This window comes from Pogona vitticeps, chromosome 5 (assembly GCF_051106095.1).
Source record: "Pogona vitticeps strain Pit_001003342236 chromosome 5, PviZW2.1, whole genome shotgun sequence".
Classification (NCBI taxonomy): Eukaryota; Metazoa; Chordata; class Lepidosauria; order Squamata; family Agamidae; genus Pogona; species Pogona vitticeps.
The window spans coordinates 164,285,390-164,311,129 of NC_135787.1; the positions used below are offsets into that span (position 1 = coordinate 164,285,390).

Below are 25,740 nucleotides of genomic sequence, written 5' to 3' on the forward strand. Positions count from 1 at the left end.
CTATTATTTCTGGATTTGGCAACATACAATACTCAATTAAGTTCCTACATTCACATTTTCTTCACAGTTGCACTGCATCATGGGTTTTGTGCTTGGCAAAAGTATCGATGTATAGTTTTTTTTCTTTCTTTCTTTCTTTCTTTCTTTCTTTCTTTCTTTCTCGAGTATTGCTAAAAAGTATGACATAAAACCCCACACTTCGGTCTGATGAACTATTTTGCATGAGGCCTCTATGTGTCAAAACCTCTGGAGCTTGTATCACGCCACTTGGGCTGTAGAAAAGAACCAACTAGAATTCGGTGAAAGCCACATGGACAAACTTTCCATACTGGAGGCTTATTCGTACAGAGTGGGTCAGGTAAGCTGAGCAGGTCTGAGTTATTTTTCAGAGAAACATATGCCTTACCATCAAGGAAAACAGTAGTTGAGCAGCACAGCCTTCAGGTATGTTACCTTAAAACAAGCTGGAAAGGCACCATTTGTTTTGGAGAGAATAGTGCCCTCTAGAGGCTTGATTCACCCATGGCTAGAAATTGCTGAAAGGGGTGGCGGTTGTGCTGGAGGCTGCAAAAAATGGTCTTAGTGGGGCACGTGAGGTCTGTGGACCGTGTGATTCCCAGCCTTGGCTAGGCAATCTAAACTTCTCTGAGAATTGTTTACCCCACACCCCTATTGTCATCAGCTTAAAACATACAGTACTTTTTTTTTGCATTATTTCATTGTGTTTTCTTTCTTCTGTTTCTTGGTTTCATGGTTGGGCTTACTGTTGCTTTATTTGTACCTTATTAGATTTCTTATTTTAAATTTGTTTTTAATGTAGGCAATGAATTACCCTGCTCTGTGAGGAAGAGTGGGATGCAAATAAAATAAAAACCATATACATAAAAATAAAGGCATTTCTATGATGGACTATTTTGCTACTAACCCAGAGCTCAATAATATCTATATATGAGTGGGGTGGATTCAGAATAGTAAACTTTTTGGGTTAATATAGCCATACACATGTAGAAACTTTAGAGAGATATATTAGCAAGTGAGAAAATGTTACGGATAAACATCCATTTGCCAGGCCTCGGTATAGTTTTTTGCTCCATAGTTATTTGCTGAAATTATTTAAAATAGCCCACATATTGGCAAACAATAATGTGTTATCCTATCCTTTTAGGAAGCATGTATCAAAGGCCTCAACAACTTTAAATCAGGAAGGAAGGAAGGAAGGAAGGAAGGAAGGAAGGAAGGAAGGAAGGAAGGAAGGAAGGAAGGAAGGAAGGAAGGAAGGAAGGAAGGAAGGAAGGAAGGAAGGAAGGAAGGAAGGAATTCTATATTGTTCACTGCTTAGATATTTCTCATCGGTGGGATGGCATATGAACTTGATAAAAAGAAATAAAGGAAAGCAACAAAACTTGGCCTCCATTTTAGCTTTGATTGGATTTGCTTTTTATTTACACCAAACCAATCATGCACCACCCTAGACTTCAGTTTTTGAAAAAGCCCTGAATGGATTACTCTGCCGAGAGAAACAAGGGTCACTGAGATGGTCTGGTCTGATGATGGGCTATAAATAGGGACAGTTGTTGCTCTGCCACTCGGAGGCTTTCTTGCTTCACTGCTGTCTCTTCCTTGTCAGATTCAAAAGAAACGAGAGAAGAGAAAGTTCATGCATGCTTTGTCCCATCAAGCAGCCCTTGTAGAGGCACTGAAGTGAATTTCTCTACATTTCTGAATTGGCCAAAGCTGTCATTCTGGTGTTAATCCATGTTTAGGAAGGTGCAGCCAATTGTTTCTGTGTTTGGCACTTCCAGGCACCACCACCTACACAGCCAGGGAGGGCACATTCCTGTGTCACAACAGAAAAGCAACATGGCTTGGGATGTAAATTGCAGCCCACTCGTTTGTGGTCCCAGCCCTGTAGCACATGCCGCTTATCTCCCGCGTTCCTGCTGCTGACCCAACAACACCCACTTGCCAGTGCTACAGGCAGGTGTTGCTAAAGCAACTTCCAGCCTACTGCTAATGACATCAAAGCCAGCTTCAGCCTATTTTACTAGTGCCATCTCCTGGCTCTTTCATGTTCTCTGAGAACCGTTCTGAGAGATGCACAACTTTTTTGTTTTAAAGCTCTGAAGGAAAGGCAGAGGTGCCAGCATGTTTATCTGTAGCCTGGAATAAATTCTACGATATTTTGAAGCCCTGCTAAATTGCACAGCTTACTTGTTAATTGGTTAGATTGCTCTCTTGCTGTAAATCCCATGAACACTCCTGGCTCTCTTTTGATTCCCAAGCCTTAGTCTAGCACTGTAACCATTACTCCACATTGTGTGCCTCGGGCTCCATGTACCAGAGAAACACTGCCATGGGCAGTATGTCTAGTATAGAGTTAGGAACTATTATGCTCTTGGACAGTTACTCAAAGGATGTCCCCACCAACACAGTCACTTTCTAGTCACAAAATCAATTGTTTCCAAGTTCTAGGCTGGCACTTGACCAAGTGGAAGAGGGCAAATCTCTGGTCCAAGGAATTCACGTCCTGCCACAATACAGATTATTCCCAAGTCACTTTTTGGCTGCAATGTCTATACATGCCCTTCTCGAATAATCAAGACATAATCAAGAGATGGTCTGGACAGCTGTTTCCTCATGGCAGTTTTTCCTTCCTCTGGAAGTTTTTCAAATTCGAAGCATTTACAAGTCTTTCCTGTTTGAGTTATCTTTCTGTGCCTGGCTGGGATTAAGCCATACCAGGATGTTTCAACATGTGCAGCATTTTAGATTGTTTTTCTTGATTCTTTTATTTTATATCTGATTTTGTTTCCATCTCCTGGTGGCTGCCCAGAGCTACAGACAAAAGTAGCTCATGAACTAATTGGAGGAGGGAATAGCAACATTCTCCCACTCCATGAGCCATCTGTGAATGCAAACCACAGACACAATATTTTTGATGTGTATCTTCCAAAGCCATTGGGTATACTGGCCATGAGAGGTATGGACAGGTGGTTGTTTTGCTTGTATGCATTTCACTAAGCATCACCAGTCTGTGAAATGCATTTATTGTTATGACTGGAGGGATGGAGCTACAGTATCTGCCCCTTGTGTCTCATATCCGCTTCTTCCTTCTACTCAGTTCCTTGCCCAAGTTATCACTTTCTTGAGGAAGGTATTCAAAAGGAACAGAGATGAGAGATTTGCAACTCCATGGCATCTCAGATGAGATGAATTATTGTGACCCAACTCAGTTCATGTTCATTCCTTATTTTGGTACAAAGACTGTCATGGTTCACCTGCTGGATGAACTAGGCCAGGAAAAGGTCAGAAAACTGCAACCCTGTTAATATTGCCTGAAGCATCTGAGCAACGATAGGATAGCTGGAGCATTTGTTGGCTGGGGATAACATTGAGATAGTGGCTGTGACCTCCTCCTCCTACGTCACAGAGGAGCCGCCACTTCACACTCACATACACTTATCACGCTGCCACCAACCACACACATATATCTGACTCCTCAGACAATGGTATGGATTTTAAAAATAAAAATGATTGTTTATTGATACAACATAAGAGATAGTAAATCACAGTATAAACTAAATAAGGCAATCAATATAATAAAGTATCCCCTCATACACTCTCTCTCTCAGACCTTCACTAACACAGTACCTCATAACCTGCACATGCCCTAAGTCCCTAACAAGACCCTATCCAAGTCCCTATCTAGTCCCTATCTGACTCACACATCATTCACTCCCCCTTATATACCTTAGCTCCTCCCTCTGAAATCCCACCTCCTGTCCTGCTATAGGCAGATGAACTCCAGCCATAGCAATGACAGGGAGGTGACATCATCGCAGCCATCACAGTGGCCATAATGGAAACCTGGTAGAATTCGGAGAACCAGTGGGATACTGCAATCCCAGGCTATAAACACTATAGGAGGGATAGGGAGAGGCGTGTTGGAGGTGGGGTGGCCATCTATGTCAAAGAAGGGGTAGAATCCAGCAGAATGGAGATGGACGGTGGGTCTGACTCCATCATAGAATCACCATGGATTAAACTACCAGGCCCAAGGAATGATGTGATAGTGGAGGTGTGCTGTCGTCCTCCAGATCAAAAACTCGAGGGGGACAAATCAGGAAGGTGTCCAAGAGGGACAGGACTGTAATCATGGGGGACTTCAATTATCTTCACATTGACTGGGTCAATGCGTGCTCAGGTCAAGAAAGCGAGACCAGGCTTCTTGACATGCCAAATGACTGTGCCTTGGAGCAACTTGTCACGGAGCCCACCAGAGGACAGGTGGCTCTGGATTTAATATTGTGTGGTACTCAGGACCTGGTTAGGGATGTGAATGTCACTGAGCCGATAGGGAATAGCAACCATCCTGAGATCTCTTTCACCATGCATGCTGGGGTGTGTGTGTGTGTGTCAAGCAAATCTGACACAAAAACCCTTGATTTACAAAAGGCGGACTTCCCTCAGATGAGGAAACTAGTTAGAAAGATATTGAAAGGGAAGGTAAAAAGAATCCAATCTCTCCAGAGTGCATGGAGCCTGTTTAAAACAATGGCAGTAGAGGCCCAGGGAAAGTGTATAGCACAAAGGAAGAAGGGCTCAACTAAGTCCAAGAGGCTGCCAGGATGGTTAATGAGTGGAGTTAGAGAGGCCTTGAAGGGCAAGGAGGGGTCCTCCCATAAATGGAAATCCTTCCCAAACAAGGAAATTAAAAAGGAACACAAACTCTGGCAAAAGAAATGTAAGAAGATGATACAGAAGGCAAAGAAAGAATTTCAGGAACGTATGGCCAACAATATAAAGGGGAATAATAAAAGCTTCTTTAGATATGTTAAAAGAAGGAAACCTGCCAGAGACGTGGTTGGCCCTCTGGATGGTGAGGGAGGGAAAGGGGGACTTGGGGATTGCAGAGAAATTAAGTTAGTTCTTCGCATCTGTCTTCACAACAGAAGACCTTGGACAGATTCCGCTGCCTGAACTGCCCCTCCTGACTAATTAATTAAATCAGATACTGGTGAAAAGAGAGGATGTTTTAGACCTAATCGGTAAATTGAAAAGCAGCAAGTCACCGGGCCCAGATGGCATCCACCCAAGGGTTATTAAGGAACTGAGGAATAAAGTTGCTGATCTCTTAACTAAAATATACAACTCGTCCCTTAAAATGGCCACAGTGCCAGCGGACTGGAGGATAGCACATGTCATGCCAATCTTTAAAAAGGGAAGGAGGGGGGACCCGGGAAACTATAAGCTGGTTAGCCTAACGTCTGTTCTAGGGAAGATGGTGGAAAGCCTCATCCAAGATAAAAATCTTAAAACTCATAGAAGAACAAGCCTTGCTGAGGGAAAATCAACATGGCTTCTATAAGGCTAAGTCTTCCCTCACAAACCTTTTAGAATTCTTTGAAAAGGTCAACAGGTGTGTGCACATGGGTGAACCAGTGGATATTGTCTATCTGGATTTTCAGAAGGTGTTTTACACACAGTCCCTCACCAAAGGCTGCGGAAAAAACTCCACAGGGGATAAAGAGAGCAGGTCCTCTTATGAACTGAGAATTGGTTGAGAACCAGGAAACAGAGAGTAGGTGTCAAGGGGCAATTTTCACAATGGAGAGAGGTGAAGAGCGGTGTGCCCCAGGGATCTGTCCTGGGACCGGTGCTTTTCAACCTGTTCATAAATGACCTGGAGACAGGGATAAGCAGTGAGGTGGCCAAATTTGCAGATGACATGAAATTTTTCCAGGTGGTAAAGACCAGAAGGGATTGTGAAGAGTTCCAGAAGTATCTCTCCAAACTGGGAGAATGGGCGGCAAAATGGCAAGTGCTTTTCAATATAAGAAAATGTAAAGTAATGCACAATGGGGCGAAAAATCAAAAACGTTAATTATCAGCTGATGGATTCTGAGCTATCCGTGATGGATCAGGAAAGAGATCTTGGTGTGCTGGTGGACAACTCGATGAAAGTGTGAACCCAGTGTGCGGTGGCAGTGAAGAAGGCCAATTCCATGCTAGGTATCATTAAAAAGGGGATCGAAATTAAAGAGCCAACATGTAGTTTTGGTTGCCACACGTCAAAAAGACATAGTGGAACTGGAAAAGGTGCAGAAGAGAGGGACTAAAATAATGACTGGGCTGGGGCATCTCCTTTATGAGGAAAGGCTACAGCATTTGGGGTTCTTTAGAGAAAAGGCGCCTAAGGGGGGACATGATTGAGATGTATAAAACGATGCAGGGGATGGATAAAGTGGATAGAGGGAAACTCTTTTCCTTCTTGTGCAATACCAGAACCAAGGGACATCCACTCAAACTGAGTACTGGGAGAGTGAGAACAGACAAAAGAAAATATTCCTTTACCCAGCGTATTGTTAGTCTGTGGGACTCCTTCCCACAGGATGTGGTGATGGCATCTGGCCTAGATGCCCTTAAAAGGGGATTGGACAGCTTCCTGGAGGAAAAGTCCATCACAGGTCACAAGCCATGATGGGGATGTATAATCTCCAGGTTTAAAAGGAAGGTACCTCAAAATGCTGGATGCAGGGGAGGGGTATCAGGAGACAGGTATCTAGGTGTCTCATGTGCTCCCAGAGGCATCTTTTGGGGCCACTGAGATACAGGAAGCTGGACTAGATGGGCCTTTGACCTGATCCAGCAGGACTCTTTTTATGTTCTTATATTCTTTGGCCTTTATGGCTTTCAATGCCATTGCAGAGCTTAGCAGAATAAATTTTTGCATCTACAACACCGAGAATTCCCCAGCCAGCATGGCTGTTTATTCTGCAAAACAGAGGTATCTTTCAAGGAGTGAACATAGCAGTATCATGGTGCAGTATTTCCAGACCAAAATTTCAAACAGCAGCATACACACAGACACACACACACATATATATAACCATACAACATATGTACATCTCTTGACAGACACTTGATGCTGTTGTCTTCTCTGTAACAGAGCCCTGACTACCAACTGTCTGTAATACTAGAGATAGGGGAAGACTTCACAACCCTCTCTTAGTACCCACAAGGTTCCATTGTCAACATGCTTGGCGGGTTGATGAGAAAAATCGTTTATCAGCAGCCAATCTAAAACTTAGATGCTTTATGATGTAATGTGGCCAGCCAGATAAACTGTTCCCGCTTTATTAGACACCATTTCTCCATCCGGTGGGAATTCACAGGAGTTAATCTTTCTGCAGCATTACACAGTGAGAGCCCCCTGCTCGCTGTGGTCCATGTTCCAGAGGCGGTAGAACTCTGCAAAGTCCACATAGGGCTCAACACGGCCATCTTCATCTGGCTGGAGAGAGTGAGAGGGGCGGGAACGGAAGAGGCCCCCATCAGAGCTTGAGCTACTACTCTGGGTGTGAGTGTTGGTAGACTGGAGGGTCACTGTTGGGCTCTGACTGCAAACGTGAGGAGAAAGGAAAAGAAGGGAAAGGAACATACTCAGTAAGGAAAAATAACATAGTAAATACAGTTTACAGGCATGGAGACACAAGGGGTAGATGGGCCTTGGGAAACTGATGCTCAAAACTGCTGGATAGCTCAGTGGTTTATGTATCTGGCTGTGGAGCCACAGGTTGGGAGTTTCATTCCCCTACTGTGCCTCCATGATTTGATCATCTATTGGGTCCCTTCCAGCTCTGCAGTGCTAAGGTTGCTAAGATTACTATGTTTTGAACCAGACCGGGACTACATCTCCCAGGCATTAACATGGCCAGTAGAGGATTCTAGGCAATGTAACCCCAAAACCAGTATTTTGAATGGTTCCCTTTGAAACAGCAGCTTCATCATATGCGGATCCTCTCAGATTAGAACAGGAAATATTTGGACCGCCAGATATTTCAGACTCCAACTCCCAAATGCTCTAGCCAGCCTCGCATATGGGTAAGGGTGTGTGCGCCAAATTTAAGGTGGGCAGATAGCTACGCCTTGTGAACTGGAGAGTGTGCTACCCACTTGGTGGCATTTTATGTTTGAAACTGTAACCTAAATCTAATTATCACCAGAACAGTTTCATGTCATTATAGCTGTTTCTAACCAGTATGATTTTAGTTTATATCATGTGTTTTCTGGTTTATACTGGATAAACTCCCAGATGGTTTAACCTCTAATACTGTACATTGTTTATCTGAACAGCCTGTCAGAAACCAAAATGTCTCACCAATCTGGAATTAATGGCTGAAATTTTGTTACTTAGTGTACTAAACCACACTTGTGTAGGCCTATTGAATCAGTGGCGTTTGGTGGGTCAACTCCTCTGTAGGTTTCATTGATTCAAATGAGCCTACTCTCATTGTGACTTACTACACTAAAGTAAGTTGCAATTACAGTAGGTCCATTTGAATCAGTGGAATTTATAGAGGAGCTGATTCATCAAGCCCCCACTGATTCAATGGGCTTACTCTAGAGTCAATTACAGGATTTCAGAAACTATAAATAAGAATAACACCAATCAGAAACAGCTGCAATGGCATGGAATTACATAGGTGATAATTAGACTTAGATAACAAATTGAAACATAACATGGCAACTACACCATACCATTTTGGAAATGGTTCCAAACATGAAACTAATGCTGCAAACTGGAAGGACTGTCGTATTTAGCATTAAGGTGCACCTACAGATAAACGGAATTGTTGATTCCAAATGTTTAACTAGAAAAGCAAGCAAGGGTGAGATGGCACAGAGTCTGAGCAAGAGACACTTACTTAGTGAGGGTGGGTGTGGCTTCATCCAGTGTGGCGCTACTGTGGGCACCATTCACCATCTGACCTTGGGAAGGCATGACAAGGGACAAGGTTACACTGGTCTTGCTTGTGCTCTGTGCACTGGAGTATGGCACTGACACAGGATAAACACGGCCACCTGAAGATGCAGAGTAAAAACAACTCACAGCAGAGAATGGAGGAAAGGGCTCAAACCCTCCTCCCTCCCCACAATATACCTGGCATTCTGTAACTGGCAGGAGCTATCTGGCACACCAATGCCAGCCATGGTTCTGAAATCCATTGATGGATAGCTTACACAATCCACACTAGGAGAGGGTTGGGGAATTCATGCCTCTCCAAATGTTTTGAACTAGAACTCCCATAATCCATTACCACTGGCAAGAATAGATAAGGCTTCTTCCAAGTGAAGTCCAAGACACCTGTAGGGTCAAAGGTTCCTCAATCCTCTTTAGGACATCCATCTGACCTCTGCATCACTGTACCCGAGGACTACGTTTCACAGAAGAGTGAGGCCAATATTGCCATTGTAATCTTTGTGACGAGAGCCTCCTCTTTACAAGTTAGATGGAGAGTTTTCATATCTCTCTCTCATCTCCCCTTTACCCACATTTTCCTCCCCACCCCATACCTTGTGTTGGGGTCAGTGTGGGCTGGCTCATCTCGCCCAGTGGGTATCCAAAATTCCTCACCAGCAGTGTCATGTCCTCATGCCGAGAACAGAACTTGGACCTTTCGCCACCACTGGCATAAGTGTCACAGTGAATGCGTTTCACTCGATCCACGACTGCTTGAGCCACAGCATCCAGGGAGGTTTGTTTTGCAAACTCTGTGGCAATCATGGCTGCAATCTCCTGGAAAGGGAAGAATTCAGGAAAGGTTGTGGGGACAGCTGCACCTTTCAGGTGTTCTTGCACCTGCTTGGAGGGAATTCAACGGGCCATCATGTTTAATGACCATGGAACTGGCACCCTACCAGAAGTATGCATGCACTGAGTGATCCTGTGGGAAAGCAATACACAATCAGGCTCTGCCTATACAGGCCTTTCAATGTTATCACGGCTAGGTAGAAGCTGTTCCCGGAGGAGCCACTCCTAAGCAGCTGGAAGAACATCTGAAGGGCACCGCAGTAACCCATGGAAGACTGCAACAGAGGGATGAGACGGAGAACAGGTCTCTGCACCAACCCTGCTGAAGGTCCTCTTGCCTGCCTGCCTGCCTGCCTGCCTGCCTCCCTCCCCATCCATTTTTTCGTTTTCCGTTGTTTCAGACTATAAGCCTGCATGACATACACCCTGTATGTAATGACTCCAAGAACCTTTTTGACTGAGAAGTAGGATAAAAATGCTTTACATCAGGCTTGTCCAACCTGCGGCCCGAGGGCCGCATGTGGCCCAGGTCAGCTCATAATGCGGCCCAGTGCAACTTTTTATTTTTAAAGAAATTCCAAAGTTTCAAGTTACACTGCCGGTGCTTGCGGCCAGAATGTGGCTGGGGCACATCACAACGGTGGGGAGGAGAGAGGGGAGGAAGGAAGGAGCAGAAGGGAGGGGAGAGGGGGGCTGTGTGACTGCATTGCACCGTCTCCATCAATAATTGGATCCCCTCCTGGCCCCATAAAGCCACCGGAATCAAAGCTGGCAGCCTCTGCCCTCTGAGATCGCAGCTGCCAGTAAGCGCGCTTGGAGCAAGGCTGCGGAGGATGGCTAGGGCTGCCCCCCCATGCGGCCCAAACCAAATTTATGTGCGGCCCAAACCAAATTTTCATCTTAAAATGTGGCCCAGGGAAGGTGAACGGTTGGACACCCCTGCTTTACATCAATAGTAAGAGCTAGAAGGGAAGGTGCAGGAAGCAACCAGATATGCCTTTATCAGGTTGCTAGAAAGAACCATTGTGCTGAAGTGGAGAAAGCAACTCTATAAACAAGCAAACCATCCCCAGGCCTCTGTAAGCATCACTATTTCTTCTACAGGAGAAAGAAATGGGAAACTTATAGTAGCTGGCATCCTGTCCATTCAGGTTTTCTTTAAAATTGTATTGAAAAATACAGAATTTATAAAAAATGTAATTTCTCTTGCCTACTCCCTGCTCTGCTAGAAATGGAGAGGACTCCACTGTTCTCTGTGGCAAAAGACAGTCTCAGAATCTGATCCGACAGATCAAAAACTACCCTGTTTTGCCTCTAGCGGAAGCACGGAGAGTGACGGAGCGATGAAACAATTCCTCCAGAACAACACTATAGCTTCTCTGAAGAGGCAGGCCCTCGGGAAAATGTCTTCCCTTCCTTCTCAGGCAGTCCAGATTTTATGAACACGCAGCTCTTATAAAATGGCTTTCTTCTGTAGCCACAGAATTACCCAGTGATGATTATGAGCACTGAGAACTCAAAACGCTTCAGGGCAAACTGCAGCTTTGATCGGTCTAAATATCTAAGCATAATAGGGAGATACAATTGATGTGAAGAAATCCAGGCCATGCTGGGCTATATAAACTTGCCAAGCAGCTCCTACCTGATTGGCTTGCCCAGGGCCATGAGCTGCTTCCAGAGCTTTGTAGAGCCCTTCGGACATCAGGACAAGAAAGCCTGTGACTCCATCCAGCGACAGCCCTCTGTGGATTTCAGGTTCCGCTATAATTGGCTTAGCTTTTGCAGCACTTGAAAGGAGAAAGTGGAGTTAATGCCAGGCAGAGCAAGTGAAAAGGACCTTCGCCCTCAAAAGAAGGGCTGGCTAAGAAAGATGAGCCATATGGGGCCTCTCTCACCTCAGAAGTTCGATGTCGCTGTAGCTATACTTGACCTTATAATCCCCAATGCGCCGAGTGCTCTCCTGCCCACATATTGCTCCCACTTGCTTTATTTTTGCTGCATCCAAACCTGTCAGAAAAGAACCATCTCTCTTACTCTGGTGCATGTGCTTAGATGCCCCTTGATCTGCATTCGAAAAGGGGGAAAATCTGGCTAAACAGACTTGTCAATAGAGAAAAGAAACTGGTGAATCGGGAACATAGCTTGAACTGCCTTTCACCTGTAATTGTTCACAAGAAAAAAGGTACACAAACATATTAAAGCCATTCCTTCTTTGCCTTGGCAATGCTTTGCTGCAACTGGGGATATCTGAGACGGAGCTTCTGTTTTTCTCCCTGGCTTGCCCCACCCAACCACCCAACAGCCTGCAAAAGCTGTTGACTGAAGATAGTACTGGAAGTGAGATGACACTGACACAAACGGCTAAATGTTCTCCATCTGGTGTGCCTGCCCTATATACTCTCTTCGTGAGAGCCAGGAAAAGGATTGGGAGAGGAGACATGGCAGAAAGCTGAAAAGAAGCATGTCAGACCTTAAAGGTGTGGTTGCCTATGACCACACGTAGACAAATGGTGGAGAGCCCCACACGGCCTTGTTAAGTTACCTATAATTATACAATGGACCCTCAACATACATATGGCTCGACGTGCGTACTTTTCGAGGTACGGACTTCTCCGGCTACAAGATTTCCCATCGACTTGCGGTCACAGAATCGACCTATGGACCAGAAGGGGGAGGCGCTTTCCCCTCCTCCCCCTTCCAGTCCTTAGGCCACCAATTCTGCCTCCGGATGCCTTCCAGGGCTTCTCCGCCACCATGGGAGGCCTCTCGGCCTCCCCCCACTACCGACGCAGGCCTTCCCAGGGTGGACCGGGCCTATCAGGGGAGGGCTTTCCCCGGCAGACCCGGTCTACTCCCTGGGAAAGCCTGGGGAGTAGACAGGGCCTACTGGGGAAAGCCCTTCTCTGGTAGGCCTGGTCTACCAGGCTTTCCCAGGAAGTAGACCAGGCCTACCGGGGGAAGCCCTCCCCTGGTAGGCCCGGTCCACCCTGGGAAAGCCTGTGTCGGTGGGGGACCTCCGAGAGGCCTCCGGCAGCGGCGGGGAAGCCCTCGGAGGCATCAAGCAGTGGCAATGGCGGCGGCGGGGGACCCCTGGAAGGCTTCGGACAGGTAAGGTGTCTTTATCTTAATTTTTTGTGGGGAGGGGGTTTCTTGGGCCGGTTACGGATTACAGGGTTTTCAATGCATTCCTATGGGAAATGGACCCTTGACCTACGGACTTTTTGACCTGCGTCCACCGTTCCAATACGGATTAATTTCATAGGTTGAGGGTCCACTGTATACTTGTTAATTAATGACTGAAAGCCAGTAGTAAGTCAAAACTAGAGTATGCCCACTAGGGCTTTGGCAAGTCAAATGCAGCGTAAATTCCATTGATTCAATAGGCCTGCTGTATGTACAACTTATTAGTGAATTTCAGCTAATATACTGTCAACTACTTTGAGTGCTACTAACAGAAAAAGTGGATACAAATGAATGATGATGACTTCAATTTCCTGCTGTTGGAAACAGCTGGTTTAGTTAGTCCACAAAGACTCTTCTGATTTGCTGTTTGGCAGGAGATTTCACAGAGAGAAGTCTACTTCATCAGATGTGTGACATGCTGTATCAATTGGGAAGGAGATTATATTTGGAAATTATTTTACACCTATTTCTGCATGGCACACATGTAGGGACATCTGTATGGTGGTACAATTGATGTTCCTGCATGTTCAACTGCTAGCTGAAGATAATGTCCTCCAACCTGGCAATCTCAAAATCTGTTGTAATGCAACATTCATCATTCCAAACCTGCTAGCTCGTGACAATGGGAGCTGTTGTTGAACACATCTGCAAGGCAGCAGGTAAGGGACAGCTGACATAGATCACAAACAGCTGCCCAGAGTAGACTTCGGTCTAGATGGGCGGGGTATAAATTTAATTAATAAAAAATAAGTAAATGTGTTCATTTACAAACTTCCACAACTGTCTCCTACTACGTCATCTTAAGATAGTCACTGTCTTACAAAAGAAGAGTTCTTGTGTCTCTTAAGTGACATTTGTCACAAAATCCAAAACAGACAACAGAGTTTTCCGCAAAGCACATACTCTGGCCAGGGAAATGGATGGCCAAAGAACTCTCAGACTTCAAACAAATCAATTCCAGCATGAACCAGAAGACTGCCCTCCTGGGGACAGCTGTTGCCCAGTGGGTGAACTTCCCTTGGCTTTCCTCAAAGAGGCTTCTCAGGGCAGGTTTCCTAGAAAATGCTTCCAAAAACCATCAAGGTTTTCCCCCCCTCTAAAGAAAGCTCAAACAAATCAAACAGGTAAAATGCCACTACCTTTCTCCTTACAATACTCTCAGCTTCCCAAGCCAAGAAAAACAAAACAATCCCAAATAGGAAACAGGAGGAGGATCACCATCATGCTTCCAAGGACAGGAGTTTTGCTTAGCAGGGAGGACTGCCTAGAAACAGAGGTTGGGCCCTACGTCAACCTGCAATGGAAAACAGAGGGGCATTTGGAGAGAGTTGGCCCCAGCCTGAAATGGAATGGAGCTTTTCACCTCAGTCACTCTGTATTTCAGGCTTCCTCCCTACTGAATTTCCCCCCCCATTATCTATGACACAGGCCTTCTTAATCTACATCTCATTCACTGTCACAGGGCAGAATTAACCAATGCTGTGCAACCAAATGCTTGGTTTTCACTATTTATTTTTTTAAAAATGTGTATTTCTTTCTTTAGACAAACCCGAAAACTATAAGTTAGTGTAACATAGCCCGATCGTGTTTCATCCCTGTTTTATGGTGCCCTAACTAATCTTAACCTGAAATGCAGCTTCAGTACAGACACAATGATTTGCCTGACATTAGCCAGTTAGTTTCATGACTGATAAATTAAACTGATCATCTCCAAACCCAGTGTGCACAGAACTGTGATTTTCAAAACAAACACAACTCACGTGTTATGCTTTGGTTTCCAGGGCTGAAAATCAGTGTCTGAATTTATACCCAGCACAGTTCTCCACCGAGAGCACTCCAACAATTAATACGGATTTTTGCCCTCAATCTTGAAATTGGGACGAAATTCTGTATGGAGATTCATTTAAACTTAGCGGTTAAGCAGCCAGGTGGCTCGTAGTGAATTGAAAGGAGAATGTTGGGGCCAAAGGGTTTAAAAGTAAGCTAATTTCACACCTCCATGGAAGAAAACAGAATGTCTAAAAATCCATTCTGGAAACAGTTTTTTAAATGAATTATTGTAATGACCTCAAAATCTAAATCCAGTCTGAGAATTCCCATGGGCTTGATTCTGGCATAAACAAGGACTATATCCAAAAGCCAAACAACATGGTGAGGCATCATTCATACCATATTCCAATCATCATCCTCTTCCCCCCCCAAAAAAATTCAAGTTGTAAGTCTCACTTCGAACAAGGCAATTCATGTCTTCTAGTGCTTCCCTAGCAAGAACAGAATGTGGCTGAAATTTACAGCAATTTAACCAACTGATATCATGATAGGCCAGTACAACTCAGTAGCCTCTGGATGCTTCTTTTAGTAGCTGAAAACAAGGCTCCCAGAGTATCAGTTTGCACAACTTGGCTCATCAACCACATCTGGCACTAAATGAAGGCTCTTTAAGAGCTTCACAGCACAGTGGTTAAACTGCAGTACTGTAGCCAAGACTCTGCTCATGATCTGAATTCCATCCCAATCAGCTCAGGCAGCAAGTTCAAAGTTGACTCAGCCTTCCATCCTTCTGAAGTTGGTGAACTGAATAACCCAGTTTGTTGGGGTATGGGGGGAATTTGTAGGCTGCATATTTATATTGTAAAAACACCCAGAAACTGCTTTATGCACCACTGGGCAGTATGTATGCAGCACACTTTGCTTTATTGGAATGTGGGTGCTCTTTGTCAAATGCTAACTTAACTATGTCAGGGAAACAAGAAGGAAAGGAATTTAACTTCTGGTGCATGCTTAAAGTTGCCGGGCATGAAACTTAGGTACATGAAGTGAGATTCCCAGGCAGCTCGTGCTTGCTCCCACCTCTTCAAGCTTGTGAAATAAGGAAGCCTGTGTAGGACAAAAAAATGGATATTGATACTGAGAGAAGAAAGAAATAATCTGTTGCCACAGGCTGCCCTTAAAGCATGGCATGCATTTCAATTTCTAAAGAGACAGTGCTCAGGTGAAACTGGGCAGAAAAAAATGTCTGCTTACAGATTTGAAGGCAATAGGATAAAACCAATGCTAACTCAGTTGCTGAGAGGGGAAGCCAACATCATGAAACCCCAGGGATTCAATGCATCCACTTTAGCTGGGATAACCAACAGGATTCAGGCCATCATCTTCTTGCTCCCTTCTCTTTATCCCAGAGATAGCTAACTTGTGGCCCTCTTGATCTTACTGGACTGCAGCTCCATCAGCCCCAGACACCACAGCCAGTGGTGATAGCTGATGGGAACAGCAATCCAGCAACATCTGGGAAACCATTAATTGTTCATTCTTTTGCAATCTCGGTAAAAAGGCTTTTCTATAGAACTGTCTGGGTGTTATCAGAGCTGTGAATGTATGCAGAGAGGCTCTTCCAGAGGTTGGTAAAAGCCAGAGCCCAGATATATTTAGAAACAATGCAGGGCTTCTTAATTGAGATAGTCCAGAGATAACCAGAAGATTTCTTTGTGACTGGATAGCTGGCTGAATAGCACAGTGGTTTAGGTATGTGGTTAGGAGTTCAGTTTCGCACTGTGCCTCCTGTGAGTAAAGCCAGCTTGTGAGGTCTTGGGCAAGCTGCACAGTTCCATGGCAACCCCAGAAGAAGGGAATAGTAAGTCACTTCTGAGTATTGTCCACGCACAAAACCCTGCAAGGGTTCATCGTAAGTCAGAACTGACTTGTTAGCACATGATTATTACTATATTCTTTGTGAGTATATTTTCTCAGCACACACACATTAACACACACACACGCACAAAGACATCTGAATGTTTTTGATTATACATTTCTAATACGTATTCATCTTGAACAACTAAACATAGTAGTAAATAAATAACAAAGTATATTTTCTAAAAGTAGTGGCAAGAAATTCCCTTCATTTAATTATTGGTCATTTCTAATGTTCAGATATTTGACCCTCTAACCTTCTACATTGTCATTTGTCAATCTGCCCCCCTTTTGGCACAACATTGTCAACCACAAAACCATAGCAGACGCTCTGGCAACCCTTTCTTTCTTGGCTCACCAATCTATTTTTCCGCTTATAGCACTGCTGTGCCCAAGGACAATGCTCACCCAGCTGAGAAAAGCGGAACAGCTCATCCTCGTTCTCTGCAGTGTGATCGTTGTTGAGCTGCGTCACTTGCAATCCATCTACGGTCGATTTGCACAAGAGCGCACGGTTGGTGCCTGCAAAGAATGTGGTGGTGGTGGGGGAGAACAAAAGAAGGCCAAGTAAGGTGCCTGGAAAACAATCTTACATCCTCAAAGCCATCCTCTGCTACTCCTGCAGCAAAACCTTGAAGCCACATTCGGGAGTATCAAGTCCCACCTCTTCCACACTGTGCCATATTAAGCAGAGCATTGTAATTAATTTCAATGGACCTGTAAGAAGTCGCTGAAGCTTTTATCTCAGAGAATGAAGCAACCCCATTCTCTAGGCCACACTTCTTCAAAACAGCACCGAAGAGGAACACACCTACATTTGCGATGTACAGCTTGTTGTTAAGAATGACGGCCACAATGGCCATGGCTCCTCCAGAGATTTCCTTTTCTAGTGCCTTCAACCGCTCCAAGATTTTCTGGTACTGAGAAGGCAGCTGCTGATGGGGGACCCCCTAGAACACAGGGTTATGAAAAACCTGTGTAAAAAAATATCAGTACAAAACTTCCAGTATCTTCTGCATACAGACACCAAAACAACAGATCCCACTGTTCACATCATTATTATCTGCACTAATACATGCATAAACTCACCAAGGATAACAGTTTACGCATTTGGTGAAGTGGATTACAACCCAGGAGAGCTTATACTTGAATAAATGGGTTGGTCCTCAAGCTACTACAGGATTCTTCCAAATTTTATGTTAAAACAATAGTGTACAATATTTAACCATTCTTGGACAGCTTATCTGACATTAGAGGCAAAAAAATTCATTTAATGTACATTTGTTGTTGTTGTTTAGTCTTTAAGTCGTCTCCAACTCTTCGTGACCCCATGGACCAGAGCACATCAGGCCCTCCTGTCTTCCACCGCCTCCCGGAGTTGGGTCAAATTCATGTTGGTTGTCACTGTCCAAGCATCTCATCCTCTGTCGTCCCCTTCTCCTCTTGCCTTCACACTTTCCTAACATCAGGGTCTTTTCCAGGGAGATTTCTCTTCTCATGAGATGGCCAAAGTATTGCAGCCTCAGCTTCAGGATCTGTCCTTCCAGTGAGCACTCAGGGTTGATTTCCTTTAGAATGGATAGGTTTGTTGTCCTTGCAGTCCACGGGACTCTCAAGAGTCTCCTCCAGCACCACAATTCAAAAGCATCAATTCTTCAGCGGTCAGCCTTCTTTATGGTCCAGCTCTCACTTCCATACATCACTACTGGAAAAACCACAGCTTTGACTATGTGGACCTTCATCAGCAAGGTGATGTCTCTGCTTTTTAAGGTGCTGTCTAGGTTTGTCATCGCTTTCCTCCCAAGAAGCAGGAGTCTTTTATTTTCGTGGCTGCTGTCACCATCAACAGTGATCACGGAGCCCAAGAAAGTAAAATCTGTCACTGCCTCCATATCTTTCCCTTCTATTTGCCAGGAGGTGATGGGACCAGTGGCCATGATCTTGTTTTTTATTTATGTTGAGCTTCAGACCGTTTTTTGCACGCTCCTCTTTCACCCTCATTAAGAAGTTCTTTAATTTCTCCTCACTTTCTGCCATCAGAGTGGTATCATCTGCATATCGGAAGTTGTTGATATTTCTTCTGGCAATCTTAATTCTGACTTGGGATTCCTCCCGTCCGTCTTTTCGCATGATGTATTCTGCATATAAGTTAAATAAGCCGGGGGACAATATACAGCCTTGTCATACTCTTTTCCCAATTTTGAACCAATCTTTTGTTCCATATCCAGTTCTAACTGTTGCTTCCTGTCCTATATATAGGTTCCTCAGGAGATAGATAAGGTGGTGAGGCACTCCCATTTCTTTAAGGACTTGCCATAGTTTGCTGTGGTCCACACAGTCAAAGGCTTTTGTGTAGTCAATGAAGCAGAAGTTGATGTTTTTCTGGAACTCTCTGGCTTTCTCCATAATCCAGCGCATTTTAGCAATTTGGCCTCTAGTTCCTCTGCCCCTTCGAAATCCAGATTGTACTTCTGGGAGTTCTCGGTCCACATACTGCTGCAGCCTACCTTGGAGGATTTTGAGCATAACCTTGCTAACATGTGAAATGAGTGCAATTGTACAGTAGTTCGAGCATTCTTTGGGACTGCCCTTCTTTGGGATTGGGATGTAGACTGATCTTTTCCAGTCCTCTAGCCACAGCTGAGTTTTCCAAACTTGCTGTCATATTGAATGTAGCACCTTAACAGCATCATCTTTTAAGATTTTAGATAGTTCGACTGGAATGCCATCACCTCCACTGGTCTTGTTGTTAGCCATGCTTTCTAAGGCCCACTTGACTTCACTTTCCAGAATGTCTGGCTCCAGGTCAGCAATCACATTATCTGGGTTGTCCGGGAGACCAAATCTTTCTGGTATAATTCCTCTGTGTATTCTTGCCACTTCTTCTCGATGTCTTCTGCTTCTGTAAGGTCCCTCCCATTTTTGTCCTTTATCATGTCCATCTTTGCTCAAAATGTTCATTTAATATCTCCAATTTTCCTGAACAGATCTCTGATTTTTCCTTTTCTATTAGTTCCTCTCTTTCTTTGCATTGTTCATTTAAGAAGGCCCTCTTGTCTCTCCTTGCTATTTTTTGGAAGTCTGTATTCAATTTTTTGTAACTTTCCCTATCTCCCTTGCATTTTGTTTCCCTTTTTTTCTCTGCTATTTGTAAGGCCTTGTTGGACAGCCACTTTGCTTTCTTGCATTTCCTTTTCTTTGGGATGGCTTTTGCTGCTGTCTCCTGTACAATGTTACGAGCCTCTATCCAAAGTTCTTCAAGCACTCTGTACACCAAATCTAGTTCCTTAATGTACATTAGATGTTCCTTTAAAAATCCTTCTGTTGCCCTATGCCGTTCACAAGGGTTGTGAAAGGACTTTTTTTCCCAATTTTGACACGTTTTTCGAAATGTAGTAAAAAATTTAATTAACTCTAAATGGATAACTAATTGACTATATTCCTTCCAGATTACTTAGCCTATAGGAGCCACAGGAATATCTGGCAAGTAAGGATTTTAACTGTTCTGTCAATAAATGCTTTTGAGCCCACTACCACCTTTTCAGATAATATCAATCTGGTTAACACTTTAAAAGTTTACTCTGGAGAAAGGGAAGGGATTCCCCCTTCTACACCACCTGGTTATTTTACCAGACTATAACAGTTTATGCAGAGAAAGCAAATATGCTCCCTGAATTCAATGCTATTTTTTTAAGGTCAGGAAGAAAGTTTACCTCTGGAAGCTGGGACTGTAGGCTGGCCTTCTCAGCCAATGCATCATCAATAGACTCTAAGAAACTCCTTTCCACCACATCAAAAGCCTGAAAGGACAACAGAAGGGAAGTTATTACAAGAATGCATAACAACATTCATCAAAAGCTTTGTATGATCAGCCATATGGGAACTCTAACAAGTATATTTAGCCCTGCACAATGCTACAAAACTATCCAGTTTATACAATGAGACCATGTCATGGCAAAGAGATTTTTACTACTGAGATTATGTCAAAGTGACATCCTTTTCTATGTGCCAAATTTTTCCATTTTATCCATCATTACAGCTTTCAAAGATCACCGTGTCATTTTGTTCTTTGTTGAACAAAGGATGAAGCACTCTGATATAGCAAGAAACATACACAGATTTCTGTATGATTTCTCTGAAGATAGAGCTCCATTACCTGCAGCAGAATTCTACGGACATCAGCATCATCATGGTCTGCGTTCAGCTGGCCCAAAAGGAGCTCTGCAGAGAGTCGCTCTCCCACAAAATTAGTGGTCCGGTTGCCCTCATATCCATTGAAGACTCCATAGAGGTAGCAATTGTTTTCACTTCTGTCAAAAGGGGAAAGAAAAGGATAAGAAAAGGGAGAGTTAAGAGAGTAAGACAAGAAGGTTAAGAAGGAGAGGGGAAGGGGAAGGAGTAGCAACTTGGTCGACAAGCTACACAATAAGTATCACCAGGATAAAACATCAGAATATTTAGAAGGGCCACTTTTGCTGCTGAACGGTTCCATTCAAATCTGCAGCCTACTTACCTAAATTTCAACCAGTTATCTTCCCAGGGATGCATTTCTGTCCCCTTTCCATCTGTGGAATAGGAACGGTTAGGGGCTGAGCCCACACCAGAAAGCTGGCAAAGGGGCAAGTCATCTGTCCAGCTTGATAGCTGCTCCTGAATAACATGACAAGAAAGAGGGGCCAATGGGCTTCTCTCAGCAAAGACAGCAGGGATAAGAAGAATACAACATTTGAAACATTATCATCTTAACAAAGGTCCTACAGCAAATAAGCTGATGAACTCTTGATGAGCTTCATTTCTTTCCAGCATCTGATTCCTGAGTTGCTACTTTCTTCAGCCATATATGTTCCGTACTGCTCCTACTAACCCACTTATCTCCTGCTTGATATTATGCTATTCCCTGCTCCTTGTTTTCAGGACAGACAATAGCACATTCTCTTCATATGGTGCATAGTTAAGCTGTACAGTTTGCTTCCACAAGACATAGTGATGACTACCTGCTTGGATGGCTTCTAAAAGATTCATAGATGAGATCATTTCATGGATGATAAGGCTATCAACAGCTACTAACCATCCATTGCCTCCAGTAGTGAAGGCAGAATGTCTTGCTGGGAAACAGGAGCAAGGAGGGGTCTAGTGTGCTCATATTCTGTTTGGGAGCTTCTCCTAGGCACCTAGTTGGCTACTGTGTGAACAGGATGCTAAGTTGCACTTTGGCCTGATCCTACAGAGTTCTTCTTTTTTTTTTCCTTTGCTCTCTTTTCACAAATTATGCAAAAGGATCTATCATTGGTTTCTCGACTGAGTTTAACCTGTAGTACAGAGAAAATATCATGCAATTTAATTATTATAACTGAGGAACAAAAGTCAAGCTTTCTTACCAATTACCTATATACAATTTGCATATTTTTGGTCCAGAACTTGAATACATTGCTTGTGTTTTTGAAGCATTTATTGGAAATCTTCACTCCTGCCTGGCTACAAATCAGCAGGGCTGCAAACCTGTTCTCTGTACAAAATGAAAAATGTAAACTCTCCTTTTCCAACACAAGAGCAGAAATGAACATGTACCATCTGGGAGAGTCTTAGACTTCTAAATGTCAGTTCTTCAAGAAGCAGTACAGGAAATTTTTCACAAAAGTAGTATATGTGTTCAGAAGTACTATCACTGGATTTGCAGGACTGCAGATCTACCTGCACACTAAGTATATTTGAACCAGCAATGATTTGGGTGTATAATGGCCTAGTTCCTTGCCCATATAGGAGTACTGTACCTGGTTATGTCAGCACACTGGGCATCCACAAACACTCTAATCTACTGAGGAAAGCCAACATCTGGAAGAGTTTTGCACAATTCACCAGATCAAAAGCTCACATTGCAATGTGATTTAGCAGAGGTTTCACAATCCAGTATAACCATCAGATTTATGTAGCCTATGGGTTCCTCCTCTAGCAAGCCAACATAACTGGAGAGAGGAATCATTATTTTTAACCCTGTTCAATTATTGGGGCAGGGGAGTCATCCCTTTCCCTACCCTGTGTTCCTGGACGCACTTCAAGCATGCTCAGCACAATGCCAGTAAAGAAAGCTTTGACAGCCAGCACAAATTTGGGCAAGTTACTACAGCCAGCAAAAATCTGTGAACTCTGTTCTAGGTCCTGGTAAATTGCCATGCTGCTGGAGGTTTGCACTGAAAGCACCCACCCAATTCTTCCTGCCCAGTCAAGAGAAGCGCATTGGCACGATGAATTGTTTTTGGATCAATAGAGCCAGTCTGTGTGGTTTAGGGCAAGCAACATGGGTCCTAAGCCACCCCCAGTAGAGGGGAATAGGAAACCATTTCAAAGTACCCAATGCGTAGGGAATCCTGGGAACGGTCGCCGTAAATCTGAATTGATCTGATAGGCATGTAATTACTATTATCCTAGCACTAAGCTTTGAAAGGCATAACTTGAAAAACCTGGTGCAGAAGTACTGTATACAAGAAAATCTTGCACCGACCCTCACACTGGGGTACACTGCTAACGTACCCTAGCGCCACTGCTGTCCCTTCATGGTGTGTAGATAACAGAAGCAAAAAAGGAACGGGGAATGCCCCGAGTGCAGCGTGAGCACACCCTAAGGGGGCCACACAATCAATCTGCTTTAACTTCCCTTCATCTAGTAGTGCTGACATCGCCCACAAAACTTGGAACCACCCCTTCCCCACATAAGGCAGGAGTCCCGCCATCTCCTAACCCTGGGAGGTGGTATATTCCGACCTCCATTACCCCCCCTCCCACGCTCCCCCGTGGAACAGGCTGGGCTGCTCACACTTTGCAGAAGACTCCTCCTCGCCGCCGCCATCTTTCATCAGAAGCGTCATACCCCGCCCTTTCCCTGGCAAGGCAGACAAGAAGACAGGAAGAGAGGGCTAGAGCGTCCGCCAGCCAGCGTTCCCCCTCACGACAGTGATTTTGGTTCGTCAGCCGTGTAAGTTGGTCACAGCGCCTCAGAAGGGTCGGAGGGAAGCGCTCCCGTTTGTTGGCCGGCCCCATCTTCTCTGCCCCTTACGAGTCTTTTCGTGCGAGTTAAAAAGAGCGTTACAGACGCTAAACGTACGATTAACCTGTAAGAGCCTATTCGGGAGAACGGCCGCAATTTTAGGGCACCCCTCGGAAAATGTGGAAGGTCTGACGCAATTGGCATTTTAGAAAAGCATGTATTAAAAAGCGGGCCAGCAGCGTCCTCTGCATCTTAACTAGGGACTTGTTTCTAAAACACAGTAAACTGCCTTCTTCTGATGCACACCTTTAGCAGTGTACTGTGACAACCTTCAAAATAAGTGACTAAATAAATTACTTAAATAAAACATTTTTTTAAAAAATGTTTTACCTGTATTTAAGTAAATCTAGCACCTCTCCACACACAACTCGTTCACAGTCGTCCATGTGAAGCATATGTCCTAAAACGGAGGCTCTGATTCGGGTCTTCCTTCTTAGAGCACATGCTTGCATGCAAAAAGTTCCAGCTTCACCCTGAATATCTCAAGAGAAGTCTGAAAAAGATATCCGTCGGAACTCTAGAGTCCATGAACACCTGGGATACCCCAGGTTGGGGACCACTTCTCTAGAGACATCGGTATCTATGCTCTGAGGGAGGAACACAAGGGTTGTCAGATTCTTTGACCTACAGTTCTATTATCCTCGATCATTATATAGCCAAAGCTGGTGGATATTGGGCTCTCAACATTTGGTGGTCCACAAGTGCTTCACTTCTGCAAAAGACAATACTAGGGGCTTGTCTAGACATTAGAAACATTTCCTACATGGCCCATTGAAGTATCAACCAACCAAGTTAGTCTCTTGAATGAGAGAACTGTCTACTATAAGCATTCTAAGTTGAAGATAACTGCAATATAAAAACTGGACTCAATGTGTCCTTCACTTGTACAGCCAGCTTGTCTCTTTTCCAATTTTGCAATCTACACAAAACTTCATTACATTAGACTGATCAGTCTTTCAGTTTTGAACCTTACCTTTCCAAACACCAGGTGGACTGCCCGGTTGGTTGTACACTTGTTTGGCCATTTCACTGCCTTATTAACAAAAAAGTAGCCTTATTTAGAAACTCAAAATTTAAGCATATTTCCCCACTCATTGCCTTAAATATATTTTTAAGAATATTTTTAGACGTTTTTCAAAATTACATAATTCACATCCACTCACATCTTTATCAAACAGCCCCCACATGGCAAGGGAAGCACTCAACAAAGGAATCTGCTTTATGCATCAAATTGCCCCCCCCCAACTGGAGATATGGAATGAAGATTCTACACGATGCGGGGGGGGGGGACATGCTTATCTGCATAGACTTTTTCAGATTTGACCTTTAATATATAGATCATAATAGGTTTTAGATATTTGGAAAAGAGGCCCATGGAAAGCCATGGTCCCTGCTTTAAACATAAGTACTTCAGCTATCACTCATTGACATGCATTATATTTTGAACCTCTATACCAGGGGTCTCAAACATGCGGCACCCCAGATGATAGTTTGTGGCCCTCGCCTTGCCTGCCCCCCCCCAGCGCCCACACATCCTCTGCTATCAAGAGTAAAAAAAAAGCCTTGCCTCGCTCGCCGGCTCTCTCCCAAGACAGCACCTCTTTCACCCTCCATCCAGAACTGCAGCCTGCCAGCCAGCTCACCTGTCTGTCGGGTAAGAAAACTCCTTGGCGGCTTCCTCGGGCTCTTGCTCCACTTGGCGGAAAATCTGATGCGGCCCAGCCTCACCCAGCCTCTGCCTCTAGCGGCCCCCAGGTAAATTGAGTTTAAAATCCCTGCTCTATACAGTACATCTATAAATATCTAGGCATGAAATGTGATTTAGAAGCTGATAAGGCAATTTTTATTGAAGCAGACAAGTAGGATAGGTATATATGCACTTAAAGCCAGAAAGAAAGTCACAACGCTGTCATTACAATTTTAATGTAATAACTTTATTGATAAGACACACCAGTAGTTACCACCTTCACTTTTTTTAAAATCACAAATATACAGGACACCGTAAACACAGGTGCCAAGATGGCAGGATTTATGTTAGTTGGTGGAGGGTGTGGGGAGATGTACTGGAAGGGAGAAAACAAGTCATTTGGGGTGAAGCTTGGAAATAGTCAGACATTTGGGGGATTTTTTATGCAGCAGGCCACCCCTTCTTTGTCGCATATGTTTAAACTTCTATGTGTATAGTTTTATATTTTGCCTTTATATGTAATATACATACTATACACAGACAGTA

The 25,740-nt window shown here is 44.1% G+C and overlaps 1 protein-coding gene across 3 annotated transcripts; it reads right to left on the minus strand.

Moving 5' to 3' along the window:
* Nucleotides 1-6,748: 6,748 nt before the first annotated feature.
* TAB1 (TGF-beta activated kinase 1 (MAP3K7) binding protein 1) lies at nucleotides 6,749-23,419 on the minus strand. 3 transcript variants are annotated; one of them, XM_020810140.3, is made up of 11 exons: nucleotides 23,277-23,419; nucleotides 20,979-21,115; nucleotides 20,622-20,775; nucleotides 20,179-20,265; nucleotides 17,277-17,415; nucleotides 16,874-16,987; nucleotides 11,491-11,602; nucleotides 11,238-11,382; nucleotides 9,358-9,580; nucleotides 8,709-8,865; nucleotides 6,749-7,400 (listed from the first exon to the last, which is right to left on the minus strand). In XM_020810140.3, exons 1-11 carry the CDS (start codon nucleotides 23,307-23,309, stop codon nucleotides 7,196-7,198), a joined length of 1,506 nt encoding a protein of 501 aa, XP_020665799.3. In that variant the 5' UTR covers nucleotides 23,310-23,419; the 3' UTR covers nucleotides 6,749-7,195. The 3 variants fall into 3 exon arrangements, with proteins under 3 accessions (XP_020665799.3, XP_020665800.3, XP_072856223.2); XM_020810141.3 differs by having other exon boundaries at nucleotides 22,034-23,341; XM_073000122.2 differs by lacking the exon at nucleotides 23,277-23,419 and adding an exon at nucleotides 21,534-21,705.
* Between the last annotated feature and the right edge of the window lie 2,321 nt (nucleotides 23,420-25,740).